Source organism: Puntigrus tetrazona, chromosome 1 (genome assembly GCF_018831695.1).
Source record: "Puntigrus tetrazona isolate hp1 chromosome 1, ASM1883169v1, whole genome shotgun sequence".
NCBI lineage: Eukaryota > Metazoa > Chordata > Actinopteri > Cypriniformes > Cyprinidae > Puntigrus > Puntigrus tetrazona.
Window position 1 is genome coordinate 11,836,624 of NC_056699.1, and position 12,202 is coordinate 11,848,825.

Here is a 12,202-nt window from a genome sequence, read left to right on the forward strand (position 1 = left end):
TGCGTATTTCTGTAATGAAAGTAAATGTAAAATTGTCTTGCTTTTTTATTATTTTTTTTGTTGAGGTTGAACTTTGAACACTAAGGTTTTACCACTTTTTGTAGTCTCTTTTGAGGCTAACCAATGTAATCTCTTATTCCTTTTGATCTGCTCTGTGCATGGTGTTTACACACAAGGTTGAATGCAGTTGGCTATTTTGTCTGTGACAATAGGATGTTGCTAAGAACTGAAATAGTGATGAATAAACATTGTCAAACATTTGACAACTCCTTTGACAATTTTGCCATGTCTCTTCTTTTGCGTGGTTCTGGTTGATATTAAGTCATGATAGCACACTTGTATAGATTTATATAGAGTTATATACTTTTTGTGTTTTATGTTTTTTCTTTCAGTTGTATGTTTTGTTACAGAGGTTCTATCTTTAATAACTGTACTTAAATAGTTTCTGGAAACCTCTGCTTGAGTGTAAATGTTGACTTTTCTCAATTTCAAAGAGAACAAAGTTAAATAAAGTTTTAGATTGCCACCCCCAATACAAGAAGAAAAAAAATACAAGCTTTTAAATTCGCCAGAGACAGTAATGCAAGAACGCAAAATCTGAAGACATTTATTGTTTTTAAAGTTTAACTTATAATGTGTGTGCCGTGTTTAAAAAAAACACTTTACATTGTGTATTTCACAAACGACAAAGTACCAATGGTCACCTTGGGGCTCATGAACAAGAGAACCATGTAAATGAATATGATGGTGCATTAATTAATGCTTTATAAACCATGGTATTATATTCTTTGTGTCAAAAATATAGCGATACCCATGGAGACATTATCAGCTGTGGTGTAGTTTCTTTTTTTTTTCCCCTCACAGCCTCATTGTCACCCGTCAGCACCTCTTAATCAATAACAAACGCCTCGTCTTTTTGTGTTGTGTCTCCCGTTATTTACAGCTCTCCGGTACAGTAGGGGGCGCAATGGGATTCGTGTTCACGTTACTTCAGACGTGGAGACGCGCCTGGGCAGCTGATACCGTCTCCCGTGACCGTCTTTATTGTACCGTGTGTGTCGAACTCCATAGGCCAATGCCTAACTGTCATGGACAGATTCTACATTTATTTCTGGATGGTATCGGAGCACAAACCCGGACTCTCTGAAGACGACTGACAGACGATTGAGGAAAAAGTAGGTGTGCTACAGGACTATAACTAGCTAGCAGCTAACGTCACTGGCTTAATTTATTGCTAATTTTAACAACGAGCTGCTATCAGTTTGCTCTCTCTCTCTATATCCACATCTAGTTTGTTTTCCGGTGTTTATTGTTAGGACGTAGAGTGAAACCCACGCAAGCTTCACGGAAAAGTCGTTCTTTGTCTTATTTGCAGTAAAAGCGGATTTATTGTGTTAAGCGACGCTTTATGTTTAAGAAGGGTGTAAATGACATATTTAAGCAAACATTTTGCTCTTCTCTCGGGGTTAGTTTAACGAAAACTGCTGCTGATGGTCAGCGATGTGCGGATAACTTTACCACTTACAGAATTCACCATGGTAACCATTGCTTCCGCTGTACAGGGACACCACTGTTTAAAAACAAAGAAAGATACCAGACATTTTATAACATTTGACATTGTTTGTTAAGGTGATGATACAGTGGTCTCTACATTAAATCAAATATATTGTAGAGTGTACATGTGGTGTTTTGCTGGAAACGAATGTTACCATGGTACAGTTTTTCTTTATGGGATATTACGTTTTATTTTAAGTAACGTTATGTATATTAAAGCTAATGTTTCAGCACATTTACTATAGTAATATTTTATTATTATTATTTTGCCAAACAAATGCAATGGCAGACGTGTTAATCAGTTTCTCATAGTAGATGTTGCAGATTAAGTTTATTATTGCATGCTGCCTCCTAAAGTTTGTTTAAAAATGTATTGGGTTACAGTTACATTAAAAAAAGTATTCATTAAAGTAATACAAGTAGAACAATATGAAAGTAATCTGATTACTTCCTTCAAGTCACATTTGTAAAAAAAAAAAAAAAAAAAAACGGTATCAAAATGCTTTTGTTTAATTATGACTTTAGTTAAAACTAATAAAAACTATTTGAAACAGCTTATCTTGTTTCACCTAGATTTTACAGCCTGTATATATTTATATAATAGCCTGTGCAGACATCTAATGGCTGTACAGTTATATATTATTTTGGATTTTTAAATGTAACATGTACAAGGAAAGAAATGTACATCATTTTAACAAAACATTAAAAAATACATATTAGTCTATGTTAAAATAAGCCTACATGTTGAAATGGATGTGAAATGCTGTGATCTTTCTTTTATTCATTGTCTGATCCGGCTTGTGGTTGAATTTTGGGGCAAATTATAGGCATTTTTAGGAAACACTTAATAATGTAGAAAAATCTACAATGCACATTAATGACATAAGCATTATAATGAGAATGCAGCATTTAAAGATTAAAAAACCCTGCAATAATATCAAACCTCAAATATGAAATGTACATCGGATAGGTTTCTTCTTTAAATAAAATAGTACAAATATGCATAGTATTATAATACTACAATTAACAACCTTAAGCACACAGAATAACGTTGAACTGATTTTGAATGATTATGTAATGGGATGCGAAAAAGCTAACTTGCTTCCAGGTTTTGCCTACAAACTAAAGTTAGAGTTCCTGCACTCTATTAAACAGTCCATTTAACACACAACCTTGTTTTCATTCCTGTCAAAAATGAAATGTTTTGCTACCCTGACTAAGGTCAGCGCTTACAACTCTGATTCTGTATACACAGTGTGGCTGAATTATGTGCATTAAATAGATCCTCATCTTGTTTATGTACTATGCGTTAGTTCTCAGGTCATGGATTTCCCAGGGCATTTTGAGCAGATCTTCCAGCAGTTGAATTACCAGCGACTGCATGGACAGCTTTGCGACTGTGTGATCATGGTCGGTAGTCGTCATTTCAAGGCCCACCGCGCCGTGCTCTCCGCCTGCAGTACTCATTTCCGAGCCTTGTTTACTGCCGCGGAGGGAGACGCCAGTACAAGGATGATCCACCTGGACTCAGAAGTGGTGACGGCTGAAGCGTTTGCTGCACTCATGGACATGATGTACACGTCTACGCTGATGCTAGGAGAGAGTAACGTGATGGATGTCTTGCTGGCGGCTTCTCACCTGCATCTAAACGCTGTGGTGAAAGCCTGTAAGCACTACCTTACAACTCGCACTCTTCCCATGTCTCCTCCGGCGGACCGCAGCGGTCAGCACCATGCCGAGCAGCAGCAAGCGGCGGCGGCTGCGAACTCTCATCTCCAGCGTTCGTTTCTGCTGCAACAGCTTGGCCTGAGCTTGGTCAGCTCTGCCCTGAGTGGCGCTGAAGACGGAGGAACGGGGACCGGGAGGAGGACGGGTTCAGCGTGCGGGAGCGGGTTGGTGGATCAGCACGCATCTCAGCCGGCGCGGCGTTTTCTGAAGCGCAAACAGCCCTTGTCCCTGATCGGTTCGGATCGCGTGAGGCCGCGTCTTTCAACACAGGTGGAGGGGATGGTGGGGGAGTCGGAGGGGCGAGAGGGTGGAGAGGAGCTTCTGTCTCCAGATTCCCATAGTAAAATGGTGGACGAGGTCGTCGCTGGGGTCATTCCAGGGGATGGAGGATTACTAGAGCAAGACGAGTACCGAAGGGGACTGACCCATGAAGACATGCAGCTTCCCAGTCAGTCGGATGGAGGGAGGGGAGCTGGACCGGAAAAAACGCTGCTGCTTCCACGCAAAGAGGAGTACCCGGATGCGAGCCGTCACCATGCTGAGGGGATGAAGATAAAGAACGGAGGCGAGGAAGAGGAGCAGCAGCAGCACATGCAGGTCGTGGTGAAGAGCGAGCCACTGAGTTCACCCGAGGCTGCTGATGAGACCAGTGATGTTACATCTCAAGCAGAGGGGAGTGACCAGGTAATTTTTTTTTATTTTCGTTACGGGATTGTAGGTGCACTTGATTTGTGAATGTTGTGCCATATAGTCCTTGGTAAGTATTTTGCTTCCTAAATTGCCAGTTTAAAACTAACTGCATGGCTCTGTTTTGGCAAAGTAGTACTCAATATACAACCATTTTTAAGAGGCAGTGCTCTAAAACTTTTATTAAATCAGTATGTTAATAATAAATTGCAAATAAAGTGTAATGAATGTATGCATAACAAACTATATGAGATAAACCCTTTATTGAATCAAGGTATACATTTTTATAATTCAGATTGTGTATGAGATTGTGTATACAAGATGTCGAATAGGTCATGCAAGACTCACTCATTCTTGTCTTTTAAAAAGTGAAGAGACACCAGTCTGTAAAAGATGTGGGGAACATTTCAGTGTAAAACATATTTTGATTGAATATCCAAGCTTAAACAGTAATTGGCAACTTTTTTATTCGGAAAATGTATTGATGGACATTTTCAAAAATAATTCCGTTTTTTAAATGTGTCGAATTAAATTCAAACAGTTCAATAAACAGGTTTTTAGACACAAACTTTCCTATTTTCTATTCGCTATTTTGACAAACAAAAAATGATTCCAAACACAACCAACCAGATTTCTGAATGAATCAACTGTTTAAATGATTCACAATGACCTATTTAGTGATTTACTGCCACCTACAGGTGGTCTTAATTTTACATTCAGAGTATCTTGTATTATTTAAATAATTTCAAATATTAGTATTTAAAAAATGAGTTATAAAGGTAAAAATGCCCGTAAAATGCAGTCCTTAAGATACCAGCACAATAACAATAACAAAATATCGTCTAAATATCGTTATCACTAAAATCACAGATAATGTCAAGATATAATTTTTTTTGTCAATATAGCAAACCCCTACTTGAATTGTAATCTTTCACTGCATTTTTGTTTTTGAGCATTTCTTATCAAGCTCAATTTAGATATTTTGTTCCCCACTCTTAGATTTTTCTTTTCAGGTTTAGGGTCAAATATAGCAGCTTTTTGAACAAACCTTATCCAAGTTCTCATCTTGCCCATTAATCTATATTTATAATCGGTGAATTTGTCATTATGATGTCATCTAGTGACATTTGGCTAACAGTTTAGCTACTTTCAATTAAAAGCAGTTGGTAACGCTTGGCAAAAATGTTACCTCTGTTAGATTTTCAACTAAAGGAGCAAAACTTTTAGATATTTGCTAGATTGGATAACAAACCTTATTTGATTTTCCGTTTCATTTTACATATGGTGCTTATGCATATTGCCTAGGAAGAAAATAATTGTCAGACAAACTGACCTCCATTAAAGGGACTGAAATTAATTAGTGTGATGTTTCCTCAGGTGGAGCCAGTTGGAGAAAAAATGGAGCTGAGTCCAGAGGGCAGTGAACGCAGCTACTCCGATCCCCAGCCCAGCTCTGGGCTGCTGATTAAAGGTCACAAGGGGTTAGGAGCAGCAGAAGACAGAGGAAGAGGTGAGGAGCTCTCCTGCAGTGATGCCCTAGAGTCCTCCTCTGGACTGCACATCTCCAGTTTCCTCAGCGCTAAAGCTTTTGTTGGCAGAGGGACATCATCTACCCTTGCTAACAGTGCAGACAATGTTCCCAACACTACAACCGGAGAGTTTCAAGCAGACCACGACTCTGCTCGCTTCTTCCTCCCAACCGATTCCATCAACACTTCATCCTCCTCTCTGCAGCTCCTTCCAGGCGAAGCGCAGGTCTGCTCTGACCTGCAGCCGGAGTCCCTTCTTCTGCGGCCGCTGCACGATGGGATAGCGTCATCCTCTTCATTAGCAGCGTCCCGTGGTGGATCGGTGGACCAGCTTGCACTGGAGTTCCAGCGAAACATTTTGGGATTACAGACCTTCCCTCGTTCATCCAGGGGTGGCGCCGGAGGATGCCAAGCATACAGGCGCATCGCTCCCAAAGCTCCACCAGGAGGTGCTTCAGCACTTACAGACGGCCCTCAGCAGCTTGATGCTGCCTCCTCGTCCTCTTCCTCCTCAGTGCTTCTTAACGGAGTAAACCTAATGGAGAGTTCTGTTACTATAGGTCAAAATGTTGGCAGCTCCAACTTGAACCCGCTACCGCAGCTGACAAGAGCCTCTGCAGATGTTCTGTCAAAATGTAAGAAGGCACTGTCCGAGCACAACGTGCTAGTGGTTGAAGGTGCCAGGAAGTATGCCTGCAAGATCTGCTGTAAGACGTTCCTCACTCTGACTGACTGCAAGAAACACATCCGAGTTCACACGGGAGAGCGCCCGTACGCCTGTCTGAAATGCGGTAAACGCTTTAGTCAGTCCAGTCACTTGTACAAGCACTCAAAAACGACCTGCTTACGATGGCAGAGCAGTGATATGTCTAACGCTCTGCTCTAATTCAGCACTTGAAAGGCACTGAGTGGGCAGATCTGTACACTGTAATCTCACATCCACCATTATAATCACTTTTTGTAGGTGTTTCATGGCTGTAGGAGCTTACAATTGACATGGCATCGATGGTACAAATTACAGGGATAGTTCTCACAGAAAAGTTCCAAACCTGTGTAACCTAAAAAAAGCAAAAAAAAAAAAAAAAAAAAACTTTTTACATTTTTGTTTGGATGGGGTTTTTTGTACAATCATCAATGGGGTCCAATGTTTTTTTTTTCCTTTTTTGATAAATGCATTTGAATTATTCTTTTATGTTCATACAGGTTTGGAACATAAAGGAGAGTAAATGATAATAGAATTTTAATTTTTGGGTGGACTGTCACTTTGAGCTTCACTGTGAAAAGCTTTTAAAAGAACTGAGATGGAGAGGTCTGCTTTAAGAGATGTCAGACACAACCCGAGTAGCTCAATCATGTGTCCTGATGATAGATGCTTGCTGTAGATGTCAGAATTGTATTGTTACCTGTTGAAGTATTTTAGCTTTTGTCTGTATATTCTGAGCATCAAAAGAAGATTCATAATTTTTAATTTAGGTTGCATCATTAGGCCAGTGGTTCTCAACCACAGGTGGCCTCAGCAAACTTCAAGGAGAATCCCAATAAGTCTTACAATTATATACATTTAGTTATATTAAAATTTTAAACATTTAAAAGTCTGACTCGAAAGTCCATTTCAAGGAAAGTCTGTGGTCAGCTATTTTGGGCATCTATGTGCTGTTTACTTGAATGGAGAAGAAAACCATTTCTCCAGAAAACAAACAAAAAAACTTGGCAACAAAATCTGACATTAGCTGTCCCATAAATATGTTTGTGATGCTTGTGATTTGCCTTGGAATACAAGCTGTCTCTCTGGCAGCCAGAGATTCTATTTAGAAGGTGGGGATTATTCTGCCTTTTTTGCATTGCACTTTTTCCCATTTATTGTAATGAGTGCACCTTCTTGGTTTATCTAATGTTTGGGTGCAAAACTCAGTTTCTGAATAAAGTTTTTCTAGTATTACATTCATTGTGCAGGATATATATGATGCTGCTTCAGAATTTGGCCGGAACGAAAATGCTTCACAACAAGATGGCTATGATGTCTTAAGATGTTGTCTAGGTTGGCAGCTCACTAGGTTTTGGAATACAGCAAATACGTAGATGAATAACAAACCACAGTCACTACTGTTACGCTTTCACTGTTACAAGGTCAAATAAACTGATTTCTATTATAAGACAATGTTGACCATATTGGAAGATTTCCCTAAACTGATAAACTCTTTTTTTTAATTATTGTGAATGCTTGTTTAATGATTAGTGTTTTCTGTGAACAGTAATCATTATGCTGTATTCTAGACCTAAATGATGGCCTTTTTGCACAGAAGAGGTAATTGTAGAAACGTCTTTTACGAAAGCACTGTGTATCCGTGCCTGTTGTATTACAGTACATTGACAAAGGCAGATAGAAATCATGAAGCAAGCTCTACATAAGTGAACATTTAGCCTGACATCCTGAGGTTATCCTTTGTTTTGCTTCATGTTGATGACCGAAATTGATACCAGCACTGAGAAAGCATTAGACTGCAGTGTTTACGGGCACGCATTTTCCACATAAGCATTTCCTAAAGAATGTTCCGACTGATTAAATTCACGTTGATGAATTTTAATGGTAGCAATTGGTATTGTGGCTTTAGAAAAGGCTGGTACATTCATGCGTGTCTTTTGACCTTCCAGTGCTCAGAGAGGAAACCATTATGTAAAAATCGCACCTTCAGTCTTTAAGGCTTTAATGTTTTATGGTTTGTGGAGTAATACATGCTAATCAAATAGAATCTGCTGTAAATGAAACTAGATGTTCAGTCAGTGTATTAGTGGTTGTTTATGGACACTGTTAGGGGTAATGTAAGTCTCGTCCTAGTAGTTTGTGAGGAGTCTTGTCTTCTGTGATGTGTTTGATGCTGTACTGAGAGGAGTAATACTCAAACTAAGTATAACCATTAAGATTTAGAAGCTGCTTCATTAAACACATTCCAACCTGTATATAAGCTGTTTCTGCAGAATTTAGCATTTTATTTATTTAGCATCTTTTATTTAACTGTAGTCATCAATTTTTTTACTTTGTGGTAAATATTGCCCATTTAACTGTATGAGCTCAAAGATTTTGAATATGAAAAAACATCCCCCATGACTAAATGACACTAAATTTAAAATAAAATGGAGCCATTTAAGTCTAAAGTATTGTACTATGTTAATATTTTTTTCCCTTCAAATTATTAATCAAGAATGTACGATTATATGCCTGTGCCTAAGTGTTTTTTTTTTTTTTACATGAATGTTGAAACATGAGTGTTTAGGAAACAGTTCTGTTACGACATCCCTAGTATAATCAACTAAATATACTGGGAATGTGCAAAATCCAAAACGTGTTTGAATTTACACATTAATTGTCAAGTAAAAAGTTGACCTTAGAACATAAATCATTGAAACACAAAACCAATATGCTCAGTCCAACATCTCATAGTTAAAAATGATGAGTTTGGATATTTTTCATATTTAAAACTTGACTCTTCTGTAGTTACATCGGATACTAAATCATTGAAAATGATTAGTTCAGAAGTCTGATAAATTAGAATGAGTGTATTTTTCCTAAGTAAAAGTTGAGTTGTGTCCAGTTACATGGATACCCATACATGGAAAATGAAAAGTTCTAGTCTGATATTTAGACCCATGTATTAGTGAAAGTGAGCACACACACACACACACACACAGTGAGCAGGCAATGTTGCAGTACCTTGTTTAAGGGATTGACCTCAGTCGTGATGTTGAGGGTGGAGAGAGTGCTGGACGGTCCGTACTCTCCAGACTAGTTCCTGGACAGTAGTTCCTATCATATCAGCCTAGAAAACTGCAACTTTTAAATTTTCTGTTGGACTTAGTACACAATGTAACTACAGAAGTGTCATGTTTTAAATAGGAAAAATATTGAAACACTTTGGTCATTTTTAAGTGAGATGCTTCTAGTCTAATCAGATTCAATGATCTATGCTAAGGGCTATCACCAGATAAGGAAATCAGCTGAATGGATTCAAAAATAGTAAAACTTACTTAGTTGGAGAATGAGCCTATTCTCAAAACAAGCGGAGTATTCCTTTAAATGTATGTACATATCATGTGTTAAATGTAACTAATCATACCAGACGTTTTCTTTGAATGACCTGAATCACAATGGAAGTGAAACAACTGCCTTATGTGATTTATTATTATTATATTTTTTGTACAATGACCCTTAGATCTAGAAATGCCAAAAGTGAAGGACTTAATGTGAATCTGTGTAATGTTATTAACTGCACATTGTTAGAGCACTCTTTTTTTTCTACTGATTTTAAAAAAAATAAAGAATTAAGTGAATAAATCATAAAGAATGTTATACATTCAGTCTGTCTTTTCATTAAATGTGTCTTATTTGAAAAGAGATGACTAAGTTTGCTCTTTGTAGATCATTGATCTCAGAAAGTGAACCTTGCCTGTGTGCTCACAAACACTGTTAAAGAACAAACGAGAGTTCAACGTTGTTGTTGTTATTTAAAAAAAAAAATAGTTCATATTAAAAAAAAACATTTTACTATTTACTTAACCCGCATACTTGTATGTTACATTTTCCCCAGCTATAGTCCATTTAGTCCAATTTTCAATTTATTTAGTTATTATTTATTTTGAGCCAATTTAAATGTTTTTTTTTAATTATTGGTATCATGCAACATTTTATTATTAATTTTGCACATTTTCAATATTTTTGCTTTTAAATTAGCTTTAGCATCCCGTAGATCAACACCTGTAATTAAAAACTAATTCAAAAAATTATAGTGTTAATTTTATTATTTTTGTTTTTTTTATTTAGTTCTTTCATTATTTTGGACATTGCACTATAAACTGTAATCCTATGAAAAATGGCTATGCAAAGAAATCCTCTCTTTGTGTCCCATAAGTCGGTTTTATTTAATTGTCGTGTGAACTACTATTTAACTGTCTAGTTTTACAGTTGAAGTTCTTTGGGCATGGGTTCTCCCCTGAGTCCAGCCAGCAGGTTGTTGGCAGCAAGAGCAGACATGGCGTTGCGTGTTGTATACGAAGCACTGGCAATGTGTGGGAGAATCACTGCAAATACAAACATAAAAAAAAACTGATTTATTTTTTTGCAGAGAAAACCTGTCGCGTACTTTAATGAAATACATAAACACATGCATGCATACCGCAGTTTTTGAGTGTGAAAAGAGGATGGTGTGTGGGCAGTGGTTCAGGTGTGGTGACATCCAGCCCCGCTCCAGCAATCAGACCGGTAGAGAGCGCTTCATACAGATCCTCCTGATTAACCACTCCACCTCTTTACAGTAACACAATCAGAGTCACGCACGGAAGTATACGACGACTTAATGCTATAAACAATCTATTAACTAAAACGTTAAAAAGTGACAGTGACAGATAATTTTCTGCCAGGACATGATCTGTTAGGTTGACAGAATTTTCTTTAACCCTAAAACAATACAATGCAAAATAAAAAATACCTTTTTACACACACACACTTTTTACACACACACACACACACATATGCCCAGTATCAAATGCTTAATTTCGAGCTCTCTTTGCTGCAAAACAGAAGCAGAACAGCTCTACTAATGAACATTGTGGAGCTCAGTTTCATAAACCTCAGCTTAGCAAATTTAGTTTTTATTCGAGCCAAAGTAACAAAAATGCTCCTAAAACCAAGCACTGGAATACATGATTTTTATATTGCCTTTTTAAGTTGTTAACATTGCTTATCATGAACTGCCAGTAAACGTTAATGTATTAAAGATGTAGTAAGAAGCATTGTTATTATTTAAAATGGTTTTTGTTAATAAGAATAAAATGTAAAAAAAAAAACTATATAACTTGAAGAATTTTGAATTTTAGTTCAAAATTAAATAATTTTGAACTAAAATTAAAAATTTAAAAGCTTTAAAATAGAAATAGAAATATTAATTTAAAAAGCAGAAATTTTTTTTTATATATATATATATATATATATTTATTTATTAATTTATAGTAATACATATATGCTAATTTTAGAAGAAGGAAGAAGATTTCAGACAGCACTTTTCACAAATTCAAATAAAATAACCCTGGAAAGAATGTACTAGCGTACCTGCTTGTGTTGATGAAGATGGCGTTTTTCTTCATCTTGGAGAAGAGATTCCAATTGCAGATCCCATGAGTCTCTGGAGTCAAAGCACAGCATACAGCCAGGAAATCCGACTGCTTTGCCAGCTCATCAAAAGACACTAAAAACACACACACAGATCATTTGCACGCTACCTTGCATCTCCAACTCTCTCAAAAATTCTGTGAAGGTTCTGAGATCCTCCCACCGTATTCCGCCTCTATCATATTTGCTAGCTCAGGTCTCGGCGTCACATCTGTGTAGATGAATTTCTTCACCTTGAATGGCTTCAGACGCTCGGCGATAGCCACACCTACCCAGCGCACACACATAAACCACGCAACATTAATTTAATGCACTTCTTTTATAGATTCGTAAAACCATCCTATTCCTTACCAATCCTCCCGAGTCCCAAGATGCCAACTGTGCTGTTTGCAAGTTCATGACCACATAGCCACAAAGTTCTCCACGTTCCCCAGCCACCCCTAAACACAAGTATGAATCAGTACGGATCAGCGCATGATTAGTAAGCAAATACGTGAGTGCTCTTACTTATGTTTCGTACGTTTTAGCCTCGTGTGTGGCCTCA

The 12,202-nt window shown here is 37.5% G+C and overlaps 2 protein-coding genes across 2 annotated transcripts in view; one reads left to right on the top strand and one right to left on the bottom strand.

Annotated features, from left to right (window-relative positions):
* The first annotated feature begins 982 nt into the window (after positions 1-982).
* Positions 983-7,437, top strand: LOC122350793 (zinc finger and BTB domain-containing protein 5). The gene is made up of 3 exons (XM_043247524.1): positions 983-1,175; positions 2,868-3,966; positions 5,347-7,437. Exons 2-3 carry the CDS (start codon positions 2,878-2,880, stop codon positions 6,382-6,384), a joined length of 2,127 nt encoding a protein of 708 aa, XP_043103459.1. The 5' UTR covers positions 983-1,175; positions 2,868-2,877; the 3' UTR covers positions 6,385-7,437.
* A 2,946-nt stretch (positions 7,438-10,383) lies between these two features.
* grhprb (glyoxylate reductase/hydroxypyruvate reductase b) overlaps positions 10,384-12,202 on the bottom strand; it is a 3,649-nt gene continuing 1,830 nt past the window's right edge. Inside the window, exons 4-9 of the mRNA XM_043249937.1 lie at positions 12,179-12,202; positions 12,010-12,098; positions 11,822-11,926; positions 11,599-11,734; positions 10,667-10,797; positions 10,384-10,571 (exon numbers count right to left, since the gene is read on the bottom strand). The exon at positions 12,179-12,202 is cut by the window's right edge and continues 93 nt beyond it. Coding sequence (XP_043105872.1) covers positions 10,450-10,571; positions 10,667-10,797; positions 11,599-11,734; positions 11,822-11,926; positions 12,010-12,098; positions 12,179-12,202 — 607 coding nt within the window. The 3' untranslated portion in view covers positions 10,384-10,449. The remainder of the gene's footprint in view (positions 10,572-10,666; positions 10,798-11,598; positions 11,735-11,821; positions 11,927-12,009; positions 12,099-12,178) is intronic.